At 34.9% G+C, this 23,907-nt stretch overlaps 2 protein-coding genes across 4 annotated transcripts; both read left to right on the top strand.

The window, feature by feature from the left end:
* Positions 1 to 3,324: 3,324 nt before the first annotated feature.
* LOC111803030 (E3 ubiquitin-protein ligase CHFR) lies at positions 3,325 to 16,412 on the top strand. 3 transcript variants are annotated; one of them, XM_023687279.1, is made up of 15 exons: positions 3,325 to 3,490; positions 4,815 to 4,902; positions 5,371 to 5,468; positions 6,405 to 6,463; positions 6,565 to 6,656; positions 6,737 to 6,860; positions 8,594 to 8,680; positions 12,296 to 12,392; positions 12,857 to 12,964; positions 14,138 to 14,238; positions 14,409 to 14,474; positions 14,561 to 14,648; positions 15,120 to 15,180; positions 15,896 to 15,959; positions 16,031 to 16,412. In XM_023687279.1, exons 1-15 carry the CDS (start codon positions 3,430 to 3,432, stop codon positions 16,154 to 16,156), a joined length of 1,320 nt encoding a protein of 439 aa, XP_023543047.1. In that variant the 5' UTR covers positions 3,325 to 3,429; the 3' UTR covers positions 16,157 to 16,412. The 3 variants fall into 3 exon arrangements, with proteins under 3 accessions (XP_023543047.1, XP_023543046.1, XP_023543045.1); XM_023687278.1 differs by having other exon boundaries at positions 4,776 to 4,902; XM_023687277.1 differs by having other exon boundaries at positions 3,326 to 3,490; positions 4,752 to 4,902.
* Positions 16,413 to 20,546: 4,134 nt separating this feature from the next.
* LOC111804158 (patellin-3-like) lies at positions 20,547 to 23,622 on the top strand. Its single transcript, XM_023688866.1, has 4 exons — positions 20,547 to 21,843; positions 21,928 to 22,052; positions 22,173 to 22,308; positions 23,225 to 23,622. Exons 1-4 carry the CDS (start codon positions 20,641 to 20,643, stop codon positions 23,477 to 23,479), a joined length of 1,719 nt encoding a protein of 572 aa, XP_023544634.1. The 5' UTR covers positions 20,547 to 20,640; the 3' UTR covers positions 23,480 to 23,622.
* The last annotated feature ends 285 nt before the right edge of the window (positions 23,623 to 23,907 follow it).

Genomic DNA, 23,907 nt, shown 5'->3' with positions numbered 1-23,907 from the left:
TTTGGGTTCGATTGGGTCGTTCGATTGCTTGATGGGGTTTGATTTTGAGTTCGACCTCGTTTAGTTTAGTTTCACGACTTGTTTTCGAAGTTCTCGAGAAGATTTTGGGTTTTCGAAGGAGATTTTGATATTTGAAGTCTCTTGATATTCAAAAGTCTAAGTATATTGATTTCAAAGCCAAAATCTATTTGGTCGTGATTCAAGAACAATGGAACTATATATAGCAAAAGATCAGCCAATAGGATATCGATATCGATATGGCCGAGTTGCGGGCGACTTTGATACCATGTCATAAGCAATGGATGATATTATACACTTTGAGCATAAAGTCTCGTGGTTTTACTTTTGATGTTTTCAAAATGTCTCGTATCTATGGAGATAGTGTTCTTTACTTATAAACGGTGAAAAATTTAGGATTTAGCTTTGAATTCTCTCTCTCCTAAAAAAATTTAGGAGGATTATTGAGAGTGAGTCCCACATTGGTTAATTTAGTGAAAAATCATCGGTTTATAAGTGAGAAATACTATCTCCATTGGTATGAGACCTTTTGGGGAAGCTCAAAGCAAAGCCATGAGAGCTTGAGAGCCCGAACAACTTCACAATCGCACTCTTGATGGCAGCGGACTTGCGATTGTGCGGCACTCACTTTCCAACGACAAGTGAGCTAAGTCAATTTGTTCTTGCGTCGCCTACAGCCAAGCGACATATGCTCGAGCCTCTAGCTTCGGATTTAAGAGAAGATTTTAGAAGCGTCGCCGAGCCTCTAGCTTCGGATTTAAGAGAAGATTTTAGAAGCGTCGCCTACAGCCAAGCGACATATGCTCGAGCCTCTAGCTTCGGATTTAAGAGAAGATTTTAGGAAACGAGGGCAGAGAGAGATTTTCGAAAGAGACATTATATAAGCAAGCAAGAGATGAATAACAGGGCAGAGAGAGATTTTCGAAAGAGATATTATATAAGCAACAAGCAAGAGATGAATAATAGGGCAGAGAGAGATTTTCGAAAGAGACATTATATAAGCAAGCNTTGTTTAAAAGAATGAGAGATGAATTTGTATGAATGTTACAAGGTTTCTCCTCATGGGGAATATGATTTTGTGAAATTGTTTCCACTGTAAATGTATAATGTTTGCTCAAAGTTTATGAAATCATGTTTATGCTGTTCATGATTTGGGTTCGATTGGGTCGTTCGATTGCTTGATGGGGTTTGATTTTGAGTTCGACCTCGTTTAGTTTAGTTTCACGACTTGTTTTCGAAGTTCTCGAGAAGATTTTGGGTTTTCGAAGGAGATTTTGATATTTGAAGTCTCTTGATATTCAAAAGTCTAANACGGCTCACAGTATATAACCTTGAATAGGGAGAAGTTGACAAAAACATGTTTTGAACATGTTTTGAGAGCCCGAACAACACATTCCATGTTCTTTCAAGTTCTTACGAAAAGAATAAAAGAAGAAGATGATGTATGAGGTGTAAATAAACAATTTTCGTTGTATGAAATATTTTTAAAATATTAGGGGGTATTAATGCTATATATATATATATATATATATATNAAGTATATTGATTTCAAAGCCAAAATCTATTTGGTCGTGATTCAAGAACAATGGAACTATATATAGCAAAAGATCAGCCAATAGGATATCGATATCGATATGGCCGAGTTGCGGGCGACTTTGATACCATGTCATAAGCAATGGATGATATTATACACTTTGAGCATAAAGTCTCGTGGTTTTACTTTTGATGTTTTCAAAATGTCTCGTATCTATGGAGATAGTGTTCTTTACTTATAAACGGTGAAAAATTTAGGATTTAGCTTTGAATTCTCTCTCTCCTAAAAAAATTTAGGAGGATTATTGAGAGTGAGTCCCACATTGGTTAATTTAGTGAAAAATCATCGGTTTATAAGTGAGAAATACTATCTCCATTGGTATGAGACCTTTTGGGGAAGCTCAAAGCAAAGCCATGAGAGCTTGAGAGCCCGAACAACTTCACAATCGCACTCTTGATGGCAGCGGACTTGCGATTGTGCGGCACTCACTTTCCAACGACAAGTGAGCTAAGTCAATTTGTTCTTGCGTCGCCTACAGCCAAGCGACATATGCTCGAGCCTCTAGCTTCGGATTTAAGAGAAGATTTTAGAAGCGTCGCCGAGCCTCTAGCTTCGGATTTAAGAGAAGATTTTAGAAGCGTCGCCGAGCCTCTAGCTTCGGATTTAAGAGAAGATTTTAGAAGCGTCGCCGAGCCTCTAGCTTCGGATTTAAGAGAAGATTTTAGAAGCGTCGCCGAGCCTCTAGCTTCGGATTTAAGAGAAGATTTTAGAAGCGTCGCCGAGCCTCTAGCTTCGGATTTAAGAGAAGATTTTAGAAGCGTCGCCGAGCCTCTAGCTTCGGATTTAAGAGAAGATTTTAGAAGCGTCGCCGAGCCTCTAGCTTCGGATTTAAGAGAAGATTTTAGAAGCGTCGCCTACAGCCAAGCGACATATGCTCGAGCCTCTAGCTTCGGATTTAAGAGAAGATTTTAGGAAACGAGGGCAGAGAGAGATTTTCGAAAGAGACATTATATAAGCAAGCAAGAGATGAATAACAGGGCAGAGAGAGATTTTCGAAAGAGACATTATATAAGCAACAAGCAAGAGATGAATAACAGGGAATAACAGGGCAGAGAGAGATTTTCGAAAGAGACATTATATAAGCAACAAGCAAGAGATGAATAACAGGGCAGAGAGAGATTTTCGAAAGAGACATTATATAAGCAACAAGCAAGAGATGAATAACAGGGCAGAGAGAGATTTTCGAAAGAGACATTATATAAGCAACAAGCAAGAGAAGAGATGAATAACAGGGCAGAGAGAGATTTTCGAAAGAGATATTATATAAGCAACAAGCAAGAGATGAATAATAGGGCAGAGAGAGATTTTCGAAAGAGACATTATATAAGCAAGCAAGAGATGAATAACAACGGCTCACAGTATATAACCTTGAATAGGGAGAAGTTGACAAAAACATGTTTTGAACATGTTTTGAGAGCCCGAACAACACATTCCATGTTCTTTCAAGTTCTTACGAAAAGAATAAAAGAAGAAGATGATGTATGAGGTGTAAATAAACAATTTTCGTTGTATGAAATATTTTTAAAATATTAGGGGGTATTAATGCTATATATATATATATATATATATATTTAATTGATTGAAAGTTGAGGGGTATTTGCGAATTTTTGGAAAGTTGAAGGACGTTTTTGAAAAGAAATATAAAGTTGATTATTTTTTATAATTTTGCGATACAATTAGTCGATAAATGCTCCCACGTCGTAGTCATCAGCCGTTTACTTCACCTTCCTCCGCACGCTTCACAATTCTGCGTCTCTATTTATATTCGTAAAATTGTTTCATTTCAAGTTCTCAGAATCAGCAACATACTGGCGGTTATGGCGGAAGTTGGAGAGTGCTCTGCTTCAAATTCCTCCATACAAAACTGGGCGAAGCTAAGTATGTTTCCCCCTCTCACTTTGTTCTTCTCGGTATCTCTTTTCTTGGACTGATCCGATGCCTGTTCCGTCTTGCATTATTGGATTCTCTGTTTGATTTGCTTCTGCTCAGCGCTTGAGAGTTGGACAGTTTTGAAAACATAATCGTTCCATTTTTTGCAAGCAAAATTTGTTGCTATTCCAAATAAATGTTCTTTTGGGTTGAAATTATTCGGGAAGACAATGTAATTTGAGGAAATGATTTTTGGTGGAACGAGCAAATGAACTAGGTTTAGCGTTCTTGAAGGTCGATGATTTATTTGTATCTGATTTACTTCGATTTCGTGAATTGTTGGCAGTATGAGTTACAGAGATCAATCTCATTGTCTCACTAATTTTTCTATCGGTAGACAGTATAAGAATTAAGGAATTACTATTTTGGTGAAGATATACAAGAGGAAGAGGAGAGTGAACCTTTCTCCCCAATTAAACGATCATAAAATTGTTACAAGATCATACCTGCAAGGAACACTATCTAGCTACCAAAAAACGAATAAAGTGCTCAAAGTCTATGTAACCTCTCTGAATTTATGGAAATTATTACTTTAGACATTGTCTCGAGACATTCCCATACCTCATGGAAATTATTACTCTAGACATTATCTCGAGACGTTCCCATACCTCATGGAAATTATTACTTTAGACATTATCTTCTATGATGGAGAGAGAATTAGGGAAAATAATGGTTAATTCATTTTTAGTTTTCTATTTAGAGCTTAACTCTCTTTTTTAGTTTCTTTTGAGTTTAGTTTGCTTTTAATTCTCTGTAAATAGAGATATATTCTTCACAACTTTCATTCTAATAAAAATTCTAGACTTGATCCTTGTAGATTTCTCTTTTTAGTCACTTGATCATGGATTTGCATGAAAGAAACTTGATGGATTGAAGATATCATTCTTGAACATTTTTGTCATTTCTTAGATGATTTCGTTTTAAGAAACACTTCTTTCAAATTTTTATGTTGGTAATGTACAATTTCAATCTTTTTCTGAAAGGAGACACAAAACGTTCATTGACAAAATGAAAAATTACATATTAGATGTTGGCAAGCAGAATGGTTATTAAGTCTTTCATGGCGTAAAATGCAAACAAGAGGAGAAAGTACTCAAAAGCTTAATTTATTACAATCTTCTAATTTAAAAAAAAAAAAAAAAAACTATTGCAATCTAAATTGGCATTGTTTTTGGAAATTAATTTGCTATTTTATTTTATTCTTTTCCAGTTTCACTTGATAAAAAATACGCAGATATTGAGATAAACTCGGATGAGGCTGTTATCTTCTCAGAGACAAAGTCCTCATCTGTTGATAAGTATGAATGGTGCAAAATCACAAGGAATTCCGATGTAAACTCTATCACTTTGCAGAATAGAAGGTAATATGTTGTGGCTACGAAGTAATTAGTATTAAAATCAAATTATATTCTTATCCCATAAATCAGAGCCTCCATGCAGTTTGGTGTAGGTATTTTAAGATTTTTTATATAATGGTAAATCTTAAGAAAGATCTCCACTTTTACCATTAGAGACTCTCGTGGAGCTTTTATATCAAAGTTTGGTGTAGAGAACGGCTTAAAGTTCATGATTTTTCACTGATGTCAAGGATTATAGGGGTAGTAAGACCATGGGATTTAAGATAAAAATTTAGCCCAAATTCTTTACTGTAGTATCTAGGTGGATTGTTATTGAGAGAATTTTGTTTTTTTTATACGTATATATTCGTACATATCTATATATATATATATATACATACATAAAAATATTTATTGTTTTACGATCTCCCTCTCTTTGTCTCTCCTTTTCTCTTGCCGTATGTTTTATCTATTGTGTTTTGGGTGCTATAGTTTCAATGCTATTCTTGTTGATGAGACTCTTGTTCAAAAGGATGACATTGCTTTCATCAAGTGTGGAAGCGAAATTGTTTCTGGTTCGGTCCGAGATGGTTAGTATTTTTTCAAACTCTTGTGTGAAAGAGAAAGTTTAACGTGATGGATGAATTAGAATTATTTGTTTTCAATTTATTGAAATATAACAGGATGAAAGTTCTCACTAATTTGTTATATGAAAGTAAATTGTTTGTCATGCTAGTATATTGTTTACCGTGTTAGTATTTAATGTGCATAACTCGCGTTTGCTAAGATTTTTCCTTGTATATTTGTACTTTTTTTTATTTCTTTTCATATAGGTCTAGATTGATAGCTTAATGCTAGCATATATGATTGATAATTGTTCTATCTAAATTTATCTTTCACATCACTCAAAAAATGAGAAGTATTCTAGCAAATATTTTTGTAATCGTTTTGTATAAATTTGAGTCTTTCACATCACTCAAGAAACAAGAAATACTTTTCTCTCATACATAGCTTCACATTCATCAATACATTTCCTAAGTTTCCACTTTAAAAAGATACCATAGCTTTACAACACACTGATCCATTGAGAACTTAGCTTTACCACATAAGTATAATGAAAGAATAGATGAGATTGGTTTTCTACAGCTGAAAGGCAAAGACTGCAAGCTGATTGTTTTAATATTAAGTTGTTTTTTAACTTCACAAGCCAAGTCACTATATTGATTTTTCTTGGGCTCTTTGACTTAACAAAACTTATTCTTTTGTTCTTTTATATTAAACTTACTAATTCTTGTTATTTAAGCCGATTGGAGAATATATTATCCTCACCTTTGGTTTGACTTTGAATATTTTTTAGAATTTTTTTCTTATTCAAATATTCCCATAGATAAATACAAAATGTAACTGCACAAATATATTTTCTTTGTGGTTTGATTGAAAATGGAAAACTATCTCAGGTAAAAGCTTTTTCTTTGTTGAATTATTCCATTTTAATCTTTATGGAACTATTCAATTTTAATCTTCAGGGCATTTGAGCTATAAATTTGAAATCTTGTCAGACTCAAGAATATGCAAGGGCTTAAAGGTGATTGGTTAATTGTCATGTTTTGATTATCTAAATGTGCTATTAGCTTTCACCAATTGTTTTAGAAATACTCAATTTTAGCATCTGTTGAATTTGTCCAGATTTCTATGGATGTTGAACACGCAAAATGCAGTATTTGCTTAAACATTTGGCATGATGTTGTCACAGCTGCTCCTTGCTTTCACAACTTTTGGTAGGGATATTTATTTGTTTCTAGCTGGTTATTTCACCTTTTAATTTAGGTGTTTTCATTGAATTGTAATTGGTCTACAGCAATGGATGCTTCTCGGAGTGGTTAAAAAGATCCCAAGAGAAGCGTACAAGTGTACTTTGTCCCCAGTGTAGGGCAGTTGTGCAGTTTGTTGGAAGAAACCACTTCTTGCTGAACATTGCAGAGGTAATATCGTACCAAAGCATCTAAGTGAAGAAAAATGTTATTTGGTTTGCAGGATTTTGTCATAGAAGTATATATGTCTTGTAACACTTTTTTTTTTGCTGTATGAATTTTATGGGGATTAGTTTTGATTTTTGGGTTGATTAAAGGGTTGTATGAATTTTATGTAGTTGTTAAACAGAAACTTCAGGTTTTAGGAAAAAAAAAAAAAAACTGTAGTAAAGTTTAAAAGGGGAAAGCTTTAGAACTCACTACAGCACTTTAGATATCCACCAAGGGTTTTGGACTTCAATCTACAAGAAATATCTTTAAGGGTACTATTGTGTTTGGAGAGGAGTAAGGAGAAGACTTATCATAGAGACGTATTCTCTTTTTTTTTTGCCCCTTGAATGAAGGGCTTATTTCTCAATTCTCAACATTATTCTTTTCTCCTGGTGCAAACTTTTTTTTATTATTTATTATTTAATTTTATTGTCAAACAAAGGAAACAGTTCTTCATGTTGTGATGAAGAAAATTTTCGTAAGTGAAAGATCTCAATTCCCCTCAATGGAGGATGGCATAAAAGATTAAAAAATCCCAGTTTTAGTTAATTACGATTGGGGAGAGGATTTACGAAATTGCATTTGAAATTGAACACCAAAGTAGAGCAAGTATATATAGTAAGACCGCAACCTTTCTTTTACCGTCTATAAAGAGTGGATTTGATAATTTTGGCTCAAGCATCGGTGTCAAACATGCACACACATGGCTAATTAGCATGTCAAAGTTTTATATACTTATTTTTAATTATGACACTTGCACAGAAATGTCATGACACACTTATAACACGTATCAAACATGTGAATTAGTAAAGTAGTGTACTTGTGTTAGACACTATTTGTACAAAGTGATTATGAGCCCAACATCTGTTAGAAGTCATATTAAACACTTATTAAGCATAATAAATAAAAACACAAGTGGTAATATAGGACAAACCTATTAAATTTTGAGAGTGATACTTCAAACTCAATTTTAGGCATATCAATGTATTAACTCATTGACATATGAAGGTTCTTGTATAAAAATGATATATATTATAGTAAATGTATCCTTATCCTAAATGTTTTTAAAAAATGACGTGTGACCTAGTCCATGTTGTGTTCATCTATGTCTCGTTGTGTCTCGTATGTGTATCTATGCTTCTTAGCAGTCTGCTGCCTAGCGTCCCAGGGAAAGGAACTCTTTAAGCTATTTCTGCCAAACCATTTTTCTTCCCAGATGGAACCTTCATCCCCCAACTTTTTTCAGAAGGGAAGAATATATCTCATCTGCATTCTAATTTTCCCAACAACTCTTATTATTGTTTCCCATAATTTGTTTGATACTCAACCTGTACTCATCCTCATTAGCTTTAAACTTTTTGTAAAGTATATGTGAGGGTACTAATAGGGGATATGTTGGGAATACTAGTAGGATATCAGTAAGAACATAGTGATAATTGGCTAGGGGTGACTTGGTTATAAATGTAGAGAGCTTGGGATCTTAGAAGGGGGGGAATTATTTTGGGGAGGTTACAATACAGTTATTTTGTTGTATCTTGTAACCGATATCCTAACAGGATAAATATGGTTGATTTCCTAATTCCCCTGCATCAGTTCAGCAATTCTATAAACTTTAATCCCTGTTATACTATTTTTTTTTTTTCTTATTCTTTTCAGTTCTATCTCATAACTGATTGGCTGCTTGTTTTGTCTAGACTATATTGCAAGAGGACTCTTCCCTTAGACGTTCAGTCGAAGAAATTGCTATTTTGGATTCTTGTTCATTAATACAATCAAATCTGGTAAGTAATCTTATTTTTTATCATACTTGTGTATTGATGTTATGACAACGATAGGAATGTCAATTTCTAAATTTTTAGTATTGACTTAAGGGAAATCTCCAACTGTAGCAAAAGAGAACTATTTTTTATGGAATGGCAGGGATGTGAATATCAGTGTAAAAATATTTTTTTACCTGGGGGAGGATGTGATTGTCAACATTTTAAGCAAGGTCAAAGGTTTTATGCTTTTCGTGAATTACAAGTGATATATATGCCTCTTATAGAATTTACTCAAGGGCTGGAATTGTTGCACTTTGGGGAATAGTTAGAATGGTAATTTCAATTTGCTGTATATTCTTTAAAAACATAGATTCTTCATTTTCTTTGTGGTCCGGTTCTTCCGATAAAATCGAAGTTATTGTTGGATATTGCTTCCAAAGCCAAGTCACCTTTATATAATCATTTTTAAAACAAATTTTACTTACAATTACAGCAAGGAGATGATTAAAATCCAATGCACTAAAACTTATTCAACAATGTGGTTCAAAATGTATTAATTTTTGTAAATTTGGACTTTAAAAGTTTTATGCTCTGGTTTTTTGTAATAAGAAACAAGGATTGTACTTCAAAATAGAATCATTGTACTAAAAAGGTGGAGAGGAATCACATCTCGAGAGGTAAAGGGTAAGGTCTTAGAGGCTTACTAGTGTATAGAGACAAGTTGCCTTTATCTCTTTTCAAGTTTGCTGACAACACCGCTTTAACGACACTCTTTTTCTACCTAGGGAAGAAGGAGTCTTATTAATCTAAACTGCATTATGTTTGTTTTAGACTTTTTCAAGGTTGAAGATTAATGGGGTAAATGTTTGTTGTGGGGGTTTACTGTGATCCTTCTAAATTAAGTAGGTAGGCTTCTTTGGTGGGTCGTGGGGTCTGGACCTTTCCATCAACTGAATGGGTCTTCCTCTTGGCCACAATCCTACACTTGGTATGTTTTGGGATCCTGTAGTGGAGAAAGGTCACAAGCATCTCTCCTATTGGAAAAAAGAGTTTTTTTCAAAGAAAGGTAGACTTAACCCTAATTCAGCCAGTTGCGAGGGATCTCAATGTTCTCTTTATTTAGGATTAAGGTGCCGATATGTAAATCCTTAGAGTATGAGGGACTTCTTGTGGGAAGGGTTAATGAAGGAAAAGGGTCTCACCTAGTGAACTAGTGTGTTGTGAATAAGTTGATGGTGCTCAAGGGGCTAGACATAGCTAATCTTAGCATGCAAAATGAAGCCTTTTTGGCTACATGGCTGTGGCGCTTTCCCAGGAGTCTAGCTTCCATTGGAAAAAGATTATTGTGAATAAATATGGTCTTCACCCTTTTGAGTCAATCTTGAGTGCAGTTCTAAAAGGCACTTCCAGATTGATTATGAGAAAGTTGCCTTGCTTGATAGGACTGCGATATTTGTATCTGTTGTAAGGGAGCAACTATGGACCTCAAACATCTTTTGTGGTCTTGTGATTACATGTGGGCAGTCTGGACTTGTTTCCTCCAGTCCTTTGGTCTCAACTTGGTCCAACCTAGAGAGGAATTTTTGCTTCATTCATCCTTTAGCAAAAAGGGTCACTTTTGTGGCTCTCCGACATTTGTGCTTTGTTATGTGGTTTTTGGGACATTTGTGCTTTGTTATGTGGTCTTTGGGGTGAGAGGATCAATAGAGTTTTTAGAGGAGTAGGGAGGTCCTAAGAAGAAGTTTGGTCCCTTGCTAGGTTCCATACCTCCCTTTCGGGCTTGGTGTGTAATGACTTTTGTAATTCCCCTTTAAATACTATCATCCTTGATTGGAGCCCTTTTCTTTATTTCGACTCCTTTGGGTTTGTTTTTTTTGTATGCCCTTGTATNAAGTATGGTTTCTCTTACCAAAAGAAAAAAGAAAAAAAAAAAAAGAAAGAAAACCCCTTTCTTAAAAATCTTTACAAAGTGAAGTTTCTTAAAACATTCTAGGCTTTTTTACATAGTTTTTCCCTACAAGATATATGTTTAAATAGGGACGCTCCTATATTTCCGTAGTCTTTTTTGCAAAATAAAGAACTGAAAGATGTTTTCAGTTAAAATCTTAGTGTATTTCTATTTTCTTTTTCCTTTTGTTTAGTTGTAATGATTTTCCCTTACAACCTTGAGGTGAAAATATTTCTCGATAAAAATCCCCAAGTAACTTCAGAGTTTACTGTCTTGACTCTTCAAAATTTTATTGCTTAATTATGATTAGTTGTCATTTTATGTAGCTTGCTCTTTGATTTTTTTGGTCTCGTTGTGCTTTTACTCCTTTTCTGCCCTAGTAGAAAATTGGAGGATTTGGGATGTTTATGCTCCTGATTTAAGATGGAAGAGCAAAGATTTGAAAAAAGAAACCATTATGCCCTTTCCTACAAAATTTTCATTGATAGTAGGTGAAAACTACGTATCATAGATAGTCTAAAAGAGAGAAAATTCAGGAACCACCAAATTATTGATATTTTCCCCCTTAAAGAGAACTGCCAATAACTGATTTTGGACAGGATGGATAGTTCTGGAAAGAGGTTTTGGAATAAAGATGCACCATTCCAAGAATATTCTTAAAGGGGAAGAAGTTGTAGACCATTTCTTGAAAATTTCCATACAACAAGAGAATATGAACTATTCATACAATTTAGAATCCCAACCTTTTGTTACAGACACGTTTTCTTTTAATACAATATACTAAAAAGGGAAGATCACAGGAAAATCAACATAACTTGACTAGTTAACCAAAACAGCGGGTTCTGGAGGACCAAATGAAATCCATGGAAAATTCCAGCATGTATCATATTAGTTATCACAGAAACAAAAGGATAAAGAGGTGCCCTTTTGGTAATTGATGTGGGAGTTCAGAAAGTTAAGGATCTCTCGACCTAACTTAGGTTCTCTAAGCCGTTAATAAAATAATATGGAATGCTACCCCAATTTATTTAAATCATCTCTAAGCTGTTGAGGGGTAGGCCGGATGGGAAGCCCAGATAGGAATGCCTAAAGAGGACAATATCTACTAGTGGTGGGCTTGGGCCGTTAATCTTCTACAGTAGGTTCTTTTTAAATTTGGCTTCGGAAGATCCAGATAGTTTCCTCTCTAGCCCTTTGCTTTTGGTTTGTGGTGTAAATTTCTTCAAGCTGTCAGTGTCAGCATCTCCCTCTTTTCGTTGGAGATGGGTTACTTTAATCCAAAATCCTCATAATTCTTTTGGATACGTGATCAGAGTAATTGGGGTAGTTTTGAGATTAAAATTTAGATGAAGCTGATATTTAGGTACTGTATTTTAATGCTTTTCTTTGTATGTGGACATTTTATTTTTGCAATGTTCCCCTTTTTTATTTGTCAGTTACTGTGGGTATACTTGTAGAACTCCCTACAGGTCTTTTTTATGGTTATTGTGCCATTTTGTTTTTAGTTTTCTTCTACTTTTTCCCTCAATCTCTTTGTACTTTCATCATTCTTACTTTATGATGAAAATTCGTATTGGTTTTTTATTTTCTCTGAGATGTTTAAGCTACAATCTTACCTCGTTGAGCATCAATCTTTTGTGCAGTTTACTTATTTTCAATCGTGTTGATTATGCTTGTAATTCTTCTAGGTCATTGGGTCTGGGAAGAAGCGCACCCAGAAAAGGCCTCATTCAGTACTGGGCCAGGAGGAGAGCGGTGTCTTAGAGCTTCCATGCCCTCAATGTGGTAAATATTTGCTTTCAGTTGGAAAATCATCTTCCAACGCCTTTTTGTTCATTCTCATCGTTAGTGACTTTTCTATAATACTTTGCTCTAGTTGAATTATCACTAACCCCACCAGCTTAAATGGATATGTTGAGTATATATATATATATATATATATTTTTTTTTTTTTATATATATATTATTAACATTTTTCCTCACTTGTGAGCTAGAAAAATAATTTAACTCACGAAATTCATAAGTGAATTTTTAATATCAATTGGGAAGAAAACATTACAAGATTTGAACGCATTATCTTCTCAAAGAAAAATAAATGTACTTGGCTTCTTCTACCGTGCAATTAGTTTTAATAATTTCTAATTTATTCCTTTTCTGGAGTTCATAGATTTCCATTCATTGCATATCTAGAGTTTTCTACCATTCTGTTACATTTTATATAATCTGAAAAGTCGATTTACATTTTCCAGGTACTGAATATGCTGGATTTCGTTGTAATCCAAACACGGTTCATCTACAATGTCATGGATGTGGAGGAATGATGCCTTCTCGATTTGATATTGGGATACCTCAACATTGTATGTTTGCATTTTCCCTTTATATTCTTTCTGTAATTATGATGTTTATATTAGCAACTTGTACTTATGATTTGTCAATACTCTATGGTGTAACTTAAGGCTGCTTACATTTATGGTAAGAGAGGGTTATTTTAGATTGGTGCATCCAACATTACTAAATACATTCATCATATCTATCTATCATTAGCGCATAGAGATTGCAGTATGATGTAAAGAATCACTTGGGTTGTCTTTTGTCTGGGTAAATATAGTTCAACAGACTCATTATTCTTTGTTGATGAAATTTGTTCATATAGTACGAAGTCAGAGATTATATTAACCTTAGATATGAGTGTAATGGTGATTAGTCTAATACAACGTTTCTATCTTTATTATTTTTATTTTAAATGTACAAGTTTGTGGACAATGGTCAGGAGACATGTAAAGAGGGGGAAATATTTAAAATTCAAATGCGGATGGGGCATCCTAGGATGTTTCAAAGTATAAGATTGTGAATTCCCACATCAGTTGGAGTGCTTCCTTAACAAGGGTGTGGAAACCTCCCCCTAGTAGATGCATTTTAAAAACCTTGAGGGGAAACCCGAAAGGGAATACCCAAAGAGAACAATATCTACTAGCGGTGGCCTTGAGCTGTTACGAATGGTATCAAAACCAGACACTGGGCGGTGTGACAACGATGACACTGGATCCCCAAGGGGGTGGATTGTGTGATCCCACCCTGGTTGGAGTGCTTCCTTGTAAGGGTGTAGAAATCTCCCCATAGTAGACGCGTTTTAAAAACCTTGAGGGGAAACCCGATATGAAAAACCCAAAGAGAACAATATCGGCTAGCAGTGAGTTTGGGTTGTTACAAGCTTAGGTATTTATATCTTTTTTCATGATCCAGTAGTTGGATGGCCACAAGAAGGACATCTTGAATTTAACATGATCGAACAAATCTCGTTGAGATTAATAATCCCGTCCGAAAAAAATAAAACTGCACCACGGAGGCCAACTTTTGTTGCTGAATATTTCATCCAATTATGAACTAGTAGATTTCTCTACCTTATATTTTACTGAGATTAAGTTTCCAAAGAAATTTGAACAAAACAAGGATTCAGAATTAAACTCTATGCAGAATTAACGTCTTCCATCTCTATTTTATATAGTTGTAAGCTTTTGTGTACATTGCAGGTTTAGGATGTGATAGAGCATTTTGTGGTGCATATTGGCAAGCTCAGAGGTTACAAAGAAGTGGTACTTACGCCATGTGCAATCCCGAGACTCTAAAACCGGTATGTGCTGTTATTGTTTGGTTTCTTTGTTTTCTTTTTCTTGTTTCAAAAGGATTCTGTCAAAGCTTGTTACCCCTTGTTGTTCTTACATTATTGGGCTAGCTAAATGATTCCGTTTCTATTTTACTTTGTAAAGGTTCTCTTATACTTAAATGTGTTCTTCATTGCAGATCTCCAGTCGTACCGTCTCAAGAATTCCACAGTTGACACATGAAAATAATCAACACGAACAGGATGTATAGATTTGCATCTACTTATTCATTAAGCAGTTTTTCCAGTTTTGCTAATAGATAGTTGATATGATTCACATTTTGGTTCTTAGATTACAGAGAGGTGCATTAGTCAGATGGGTAAAACATTGCAGGATGTCATCTCTGAATGGATTGTGAAGTTTAACAATAGAGAAATTGGTAGGTTTTTTCCAACTTTCTTGTTATTTTTTTATTATTAGAAACTAAGAATGCTCTTATTATAGAAAATTATAAAAGGGAGAAAAAATATATAATGCTACTGACAGAAAGTTCCTAGGGATGATACCTTAAAACGTAAAAAAAACAAGACTAAAGAGAAATTGTGGGAGAGTATGCAATGATATTCATCATATAGTAATGGAGAACTTGTAGGAAAAATTGTTATCCCATTGGCATGCCTCGTGTGAGGGCACGAGTGGTCGAAATTATATTACGTATGTGAATATAGCGGCTTATTAGTCTTTTGTCCTTTATTGAAATTTTACTATATTTCACTATTCCTAGTCGAGAACTTTCATGTATACCTATATATATTAAACTCAAACATATAGACCGACATGGGTTCTTCCATATTTTGGTATCACATTAATAGAAATGTCCCTCATATAGTAGTCTTAAATTGCAAATCAGATCGAACTCGAATGCCTCTAAACCACGTGGAGATGATAACTGCAGAGACGCATATTTGCAAGTAAGTCTTCTCATATTTCGTTCTTATTTTTCCACTTGATTCATGCAAGGAAATTGATGTCTTTTTCCACAGAAAGTATTGTATTTACTAGTTTATCTCTGCTTGAGGATACAGATCACCTCCCTTTTGTTTCTCTCGTTTGTTCTGTATAATTCTTGTACATGGATGGAAAGGGTCAAGTGCAATATGGGCATCATCATCTTCATCTTTCATCCTTCTGGGCTTCCCCTCAAAATTTTAAAACGCGTCTACTAGGAATTGGTTTCCACACCATTATAAAGAAAGTTTCATTCCCCTCTCCAACTAATGTGAGATCTCACAATCCACCCCGTTGGAGCCCTACGTCTTCACTGGTACACCGCCCGGTGTCTGCTCTAATACCATTTGTAACCGTCCAAGCCCACCGCTAGCAGATATTGTTCTCTTTGAGCTTTCTCTTTCAGATTTCCTCTCAAGATTTTTAAAATGGGTCTATTAGGGAGAGGTTTCCATACCCTTTAAAGAATGTTTCATTCCTCTCTCCAACCGACGTGGGATCTCACTAGAATGGCCTTATGAATTAGTCAGGTTATTAAGCTATAGTTTGCTAAAAAAAATCGTCTTCATTTCAAATGTGTATCTTGTCTCGTACCATTTCAGTTTAAAGCTGTTTTGGCATCCATTTTGACATGTAATACGTTCTGACAACTTGGAATGCCTTTTTGTCTCAATGAAGTGAGTGTTATGACAAATTGGTGGGATTTCTACTCTACTGGTTTCGCATTTCAACGCCAAAATATGTGAGTACTTTTGCCTGGGAATTTCAATTCTCCTTGCTTCTCCTTTCTAAATCCTACGTGAAATGTGGCAGCTTCTTCCAGGAGATGCAACTGAAAGGGAAAATTGTTGGTATGGATATGCATGTCGGACTCAACACCACAACGAAGATCACGCTCGCAAGCGAAACCATGTTTGTCGTCCCACCCGATCCCGATGATAATAGCGATTTCTATATCTGCTTCACTTTTTCTTTCCCTTTTAACCATATTTTTCCCTAGTCTTCAGTGATGTGATCTTTGAATTACAAGCATATTTTTGTGCCCTTAATTGGTTGCAAATATGCCTCTTTGTATGTGTATATTATTACATTCTCAACAAATCATGTAAACTTTATTTATCAAAGTTATGCCTTTGGGCCTAACTTTGTTTGATGTTCTCTCAAAAGAAATGGCTGCATACATCCTCGTAGAAAATGGATTGTTCATATAACGTTTTCTTGGCCTGCAGATGTTATTCCCAGATTTGTTCACTTGCAGGCTTTGCCATTGCATGCTTGCGGCGTACTTGCCTTGTAAGAAAGCAACGGCTCAACATTTTTATACATGAAAAGTGATGAAACACAGGTCAAAAAGGTGAAAATTTGTCCCAACGATTTCTATGCCATATTCTAGCTTTGGAACTGTGATGTATGATGATTGTTAATACTAATCTTGATTCTCGAGAATTGATTTTTTTTTTTTTTTTTTTTTTTTTTTTTTTTTTTNTGATCTGCCGTTCAAGGGCATTCTTCCTTATCCGAGTTTGAGATGGAACAAATCTCAGACGTAGAGTCTCCGGTAATTGGTAGAAAGCCTAAATATTTTGTTTCTCTCCGGTCTAACTTGGGAATACTTCTTACTGTTGACTATATATCTTTACAATGTCAGCATATCTTCTATCTCGAGCAAGAAAAAGTTCTTCTATCTCGAGCAAGAAAAAGTTTGACCAAGTAGTAGTTTAAGGCAGGCATGTAGGGTTAGGTAGTAAGGGTAAATGCATCAGTAAGGGATAGGCCTTCAATTCACAATACAAATTGTGTTGTTTTATATAATAACTTAAATCTACCGCTAATTAGATATTGTCCTCTTTTAGCTTCTTCTCAAGGTTTTTAAAACGCGATGGCTAGGGAGAGGTTTCCACACTTATAGAAAAAATGTTTTGTTCTCTTTCCTAACTGATGTGGAATGTCACAATCCACTCCCATTCGGGGTTCAGTTTCCTTACTGACTCATCGCTCAATGTCCGGCTCTGAAGCTATTTGTGAAAGAATGTTCTAACACCGATTGCATGGGAAAATTCATTAAAAAGAAAAAAAAAAAAAAGAAAAGAAAAAGACAGTAGTGGAAGTTGGGCTCATCATTCACTTTTTCAACTACAAGGGGACAGATAAGAAACAAACATTCTTATGGATGTAAGTAAATGAGGGATAAAAGTGATGACGTGGAAGTAGGAAGCTGACTGGGGTGAGGTGACGTGGTATTTTGAATAGTTTTAAATAAAATGTGTTTTTTTATAATTATTGTTGGTTAGAAAGAGAGGAGATAATAATAATGAAATGTAAACCCAAATATTTAGAGGTGAGATATTGAAGTCAGCCAACTCGCATCCCACTGTCATGTACTTTAACTGAAAAATCTAATAATAAAATTTTAAAAAATAAATAAATTGGAAAGGGGAATGAACGGTGAGGATTCGGTCAACCCAAGGGACGGTGAGATGAGAGTGTTTATGAACGTTGGGGTTGGAGGCGGTAATGATGTTGTAGCCTAATGCGCATGGAAATCGCTACTGATTCCACCTTTTTTTTTCTTTTCTTTTCTTTTTATTATTTTTTTTTTATCTTTCTCATTATTATTTTTAGGTCCCCTTACTTTCTTTTTCCTTTCATTATTATTTTATTTTTTTCGATCCACTCTAAAAAAAAAAATTTAATTTTTTTTTTTTAATATTCAAAATTAAATTTTAAAAAATACTCTTAAAATTTCAAATCTTTTATTAATACTCTTCAATTTTTTTTTAATTTTTAAAAAGACGGTTTACCGTTAGTATTACATTTTAAAAATACTCAAAAGTAATATTATAATCTTAAATTTTTTTAAAAAAATAAAAAAAAATTGAGGTAATTTATAAATTTTAGATAAATCATTCGTACGATGATGCATACAAAACTTCCATGTTATCTTATACTATGAAGGCTGACGTACATATTCATATTCATGGCATTTTTGTCATACTTTATAACATATTTCAATTCTCGGAGCCTCGAGATTCGTACACACAGTCATATCATCTTGGTCATAAGATTTACCTTCCTTGAAGTACAACATATCAAATAAAAACATACATAATATATCATTATGTATAATTGGAGAAGGAGACAGAGAGGAAGGAGACATAGATTCCATCAAGGACAACTCGAAAGTTCAGCGTCCCATTGTGAATATACTAGCGATCAATTCAAGAACGAGATTATTCCTAGTAAATCTACGATAATTTCTTTATCAATTTTATTTATTAAAATACCAAATAACTTATATTAAATATGTGTGATTGAAAATTAAATTTTATATTTGGTAAACATATTTAATATTTTTAGAAAAAATAGGAAGAAAAATGTAAATTTAAACAATAAAAAAAATATATAATAAATGTATAGATTAATGAGGGAATGTTGGGTCCATATCCAGATAGATAATAAAAGAAAATAAATAAAATAAAATAAAATAAGAAAATAAAAAAAGAAAAAGAAAATAAAAAGTCTTGTAAAGGGAAATGCCGTGCCGGCAGATTCGGCGAAGATTTCTGTAAAACGGCACCGCATCATTATTCCTAAACACTGTGGACTCCTCCAATTGACAGCCTAATATAATATTAAATTAAATTAATTTCCTCCTTAACTGGGCCCCACACTTAATATCCTAGTCACATAATTTATTAAATATATATTTATTTATTTTCTAATGGTTTTAAAAATAATTTTTTAATTATTTCAAAGGTAATTTTTTAAAATATATATTCAAATTTAACGGTAAATCTTATTAAATATTTAAAAATAAATAAATAAATAGATGTTTTACTAACAAATAAAAAATAAACGACCTAGAAATTTATGGTTTGGTTCATTGCTTGAGTTAAGTCTAACAAATGTTTTAAACGGACTCAATCCAATCCACGAACATTGCCATAGAATCTACTAGACGTAAAATTTAAAACCTTTACGGGATAGATCTGTTAATTTTACATGTCTATGAGTCTGACACCGACATTTTTATTATATTATAAAAAAAAATCTAAGAAAAATACAAAATAAGCAACAAATAAGGATAAAATTATTTATTTAAGGATAAATATCACGAATGTGGACATGTTAGACATTCGTTACCATACAATACAACTCAAAAAAGATGTTACCGTTACATATTATCTTTTTATATATTAGTTTATCAAATTTTCATTGTCATTTAATTATTTTATAAATTAATAAAAAATTTATAATTTAATTACAAATTTAATCCATAAATTTCTTAAAAAATTAATGGGGTTAAAATCACTCAGAATTCGACCAACTTGAACTATCTAATCCAACCAAAATCTTGTTCGACGAACACGATTGTCCACAATGGTATGATATTGTCCACTTTGAGAATAAGCTCTCGTGATTTTGCTTTGGATTTTCCCAAAAGGCCTCGTGCCAATGGAGAGTGTATTATTTGATTATAAACCCATGATTATTCCCTAAATTAGCCGATGTCGGACTTTCATCATCCAACACAGCTAACTGGGTTGGGCTAGATTTTTTCGTCCGTTTGAGTTAGATTTAATTTTTGAAAAACTAAAAATTCGAATTGGTTCGTGGGTTTGACATTTTTTTGGACTAACTTGAAGATAGAGTTACAACATAACCCTACTTTTTAAATTATTATAAAAATTAAGAATGTTTGACGTGTGTAACCGATGTTATTGGCACGTTGTGACTTGTAAGTACTTGATATTTGAGTAGTTATCAATATAGTATGGATCGTGGAAAAGTAGTATTTCTCAAATAATTAAAAAAATAACAATAATAACCCAGCAACCCGACTGTAACAACCTAAGTCCACCGCTAGTAAATATTGTCCATCTTGGCCTATTATTTATTCTCCTTTCCAACCGATGTGAGATCTCACACCGACAACTCGACCCAACTTTCTAAAGTGGATTTGGTTGTAAACTGAACTTATGTTGCTCGGGTCACTACCCCTTCGAGTTGGTTCAATTTTTTTTTAATTATATTGAACTCTACTGGTATATATGCTTATTAAAAATATCTAATAAGTCTCTAAACTTTTAATTGAAAATATTTTTAATTTTGAAATAAATAAATAAATAGCCGTTTAAATAATTTCTCACTCCACTTTTTGGTTAACCCCACAAACGACTTTTGGTCACGCCCCCACGACCCACACGCCTTCTCCTTTTTTATTTTTTATTTTTTATTTTTATTTTTATTTTCTTTTAATGATGAATATTACACGTCACTGCACCAAACGGTCTGAACCCGCTCCTTTAAAACGGCGTCTCTCACTCCCACGATCTCCGCCATTACCACCGCCATTTCCATTTCTTCTTCTCTCTCTGTCAACCCTAAACCCCTTCTTCAACTTTCTCCACTCCCCCACAACCATGACTGACCAAGAAGTCGTTATCACCGATGTTCCCCTTGCTGAGAAGCCCAATAAGGACCTTCCTCCGCTGCCGGAGCCTGCCGCGAAGGAGCCATTGAAGGCGGAAGGAGAGGTTCCTGATGCGGCGGCGGAGACTGAAGTGTTGAAACCTGCGGGTGATGAGAAAGTCGTGGCGGATGCTGATTCCTTCAAGGAGGAGAGTACTAAACTCGCTGATCTTTCTGATTCAGAGAAGAAAGCTTTGGAAGAGTTTAAGCAGCTTATTCAGGAAGCGCTTAATAAGCACGAATTCACTGCTCAGCCTACGCCTCCGCCTCCGCCTCCGCCTCCGTCGTCATTGCCGGCTAAGGTTGAGGAATCTTCGTCGGAGGCCGTGGTGGAGAAGACAGATGAAACCGTCGATGATGCGCAGAAGCGCTCCGATGAAGAACAAGAGCCACCGAAAGCCGAAGCTAAAATCGCCGAAGCAAATGAAGGTGAAGCAGAGAAAGAAGAGAAATCAAAAGAAACAACGCCTCCTGCCGCGGAGGACGTTGTGGTTGCAGTGCAAACCGAATCACTTGTGGATGAAGACGGAGCAAAAACAGTCGAAGCAATCGAAGAGACGATTGTCGCCGTCGCCGCCTCCGCCGCAGCACCATCTGAAGAAGCCGTAGACACAACGGCCAACCCTCCCCCGACTGCCGTGGCGCCGGAGGAGGTGTCAATCTGGGGAATACCGCTAATGGCGGACGAGAGAACCGATGTTGTACTACTGAAATTCCTCCGAGCAAGGGATTTCAAAGTGAAAGAATCATTCGCGATGATCAAGAACACGATCCAATGGAGAAAGGATTTCAAAATCGACGAACTGTTGGAGGAAGATTTAGGGAGCGATCTGGAGAAAGTAGCGTTCATGCACGGATCGGACAAAGAAGGGCATCCAGTCTGTTACAACGTGTACGGAGAATTTCAGAACAGAGAGCTTTACCAGAAAACATTTTCCGACGAGGAGAAACGGGAGAAATTTCTCCGTTGGAGGATTCAGTTTCTGGAGAAAGGCATCCGGAAAATGGATTTCAATCCCGGAGGAATTAGCACCATGGTTCATGTAAACGACCTGAAGAACTCTCCAGGGCTGGGGAAATGGGAGCTAAGACAGGCAACCAAACATGCCCTTCAGATCTTCCAAGATAACTACCCAGAATTCGTTGCCAAACAGGTCTTTCATTGAACTATAATTGTCGATGTTATGATTAATTAATGATCTGTTTCTGATTTTGGATTTGGTTTTGAATTTGGGTAGGTGTTCATCAATGTTCCCTGGTGGTATTTGGCTGTGAATAGAATGATGAGCCCATTTCTGACTCATAGAACTAAGAGCAAGTTTGTGTTTGCTGGACCTTCCAAATCTGCAGAGACCCTTCTGAGGTACGTTGTTATTTGGATTAAAGCTAGATATATTGTTCTTGAATTCTGTGTTTTCATATTGGAATCAGCGATTTGTGGTGGAAATTAATTGGAAATTTTGGATAAACACACTACCACCAGGTACATAACAGCGCAAGAGCTGCCAGTGAAGTATGGAGGAATGAGCAAAGATGGGGAATTCGAGACATGTGATAGCGTCACTGAAATCACAGTGAAACCCTCAGCCAAACACACCGTCGAATATCCTGTCACTCAGGTTCCTATTTCTTCTCTCCTTCTTTTTCCTTAAATTTTTTAGAAATATAGAAATGAAAACCAAAGATAGTGATGAAATTTGAAAATGTTTGCGTTGGAAGATGTGCATTTCATTGGATTCTCTGGACACGACAGTCCAAAATGACCCATTATGTCTGTCTCTCTGTCTCTCTCACTCCCTGTTTCTTTATTTTAAAGCGTCTTTGAAATTCTCTGTTTTTGACTGTCTATGCCTTCTCATGATACCCTTTTACACTTTGGATCCCTTTACTTCCCAAATTTCAATTTCTTTTGCCATTTCTTTGTCATATTATTAAGTAAACTTTTCAATTTCTATACTCAAATTTCAGCTAATTGATTTTCAAATTTAGATGATGATTAGGTAAGTCGAGAGACATAACACAACACTTCGATGGGTTTGAGGTGAAATTGGAGTTGATATTGATGTCGATGTTGATGGGATGTTGGAGGTTCGAGTGGTACTTTTGTGTCGTTCATTAGTCTAAAACATCTCTTTAATCATCTGTCATAATGTACACACAATTGAAATTTAGACAATAGTTAGGCAAGTTGATATTGATGTCGATGTTGATATCGTCTATGTGGTTGTGTACACATGTGGTTCGTTAGTTTTGAGATTGTCTACTAGTTGATTCTTTAATGATCGATTATAAATACACGCATAATTGAAACTAGATGATAGCTAGATAAGTTTAGAGACATAAATAAAATTTATGACGGCGGGTTTAAGGTGAAATGATGAGAGTTGATATTGATGTCGATGTTGATAGTGTTAATGTGGTTGTGTATTCATGTGGGTTCGTGTTAGTTTTGAGATTGTCTGCTAATTAATTCTAAAACATCTCTTTAATCATCCGATGTACATGTACACGCATAATTAAAATATGTTGATGTAGGCATGTATTGTGACGTGGGAGGTTCGAGTGGTCGGATGGGATGTGAGCTACGGGGCGGAGTACGTACCGAGCAGGGAGGGAAGCTACACGGTGATAATCGACAAGGCAAGAAAAGTGGCGTCGTCGTCACAAGACCATCCTGTTCTTACAAACACATTCAAGATCTCCGAGGCTGGTAAGGTGGTTCTGTCCATTGACAATCTGACCAACAAGAAGAAGAAACTCCTCTACCGCTTCAAGACCAAATCTCTATGAACCCTAAATCCATTTTCTCTCTATATATTTCCCCAAAACAAAAAAAAAAAACATAAAATTTTGAATTCCTTGTTGTGAGATGTTTTTTTCTTTCCTTTTCTAAGCTCATGGGTGTTATGTAATCTAATCATTGTTCATGTTTTTNCTCTCTCTCTCTCTTAAATTATTTTTAAGTTAATTTTTAGATTTGTTATAAATTATTAATTTATTTTTATGAAGTATATAAAATATAAAATAATAATGTATTTATTTTGGTGTAGTGTAGTTTTCTCCAATTTTCGGAATAAGTTGACGGTGGAAAATTAAATTAACTAAATTTTTTTAAGCATTAAGAAATATTTTAATAATAATAATAAGTAAAGTTGTTATGAGACAAATAAGGACCCACCACGTGGCTCAAACGAGCTAAAATATGAGACTTCATTCTC

The sequence above is a fragment of the Cucurbita pepo genome, chromosome LG10 (genome assembly GCF_002806865.2).
Source record: "Cucurbita pepo subsp. pepo cultivar mu-cu-16 chromosome LG10, ASM280686v2, whole genome shotgun sequence".
Classification (NCBI taxonomy): Eukaryota; Viridiplantae; Streptophyta; class Magnoliopsida; order Cucurbitales; family Cucurbitaceae; genus Cucurbita; species Cucurbita pepo.
This window is presented reverse-complemented; position numbering and strand designations above follow the sequence as displayed.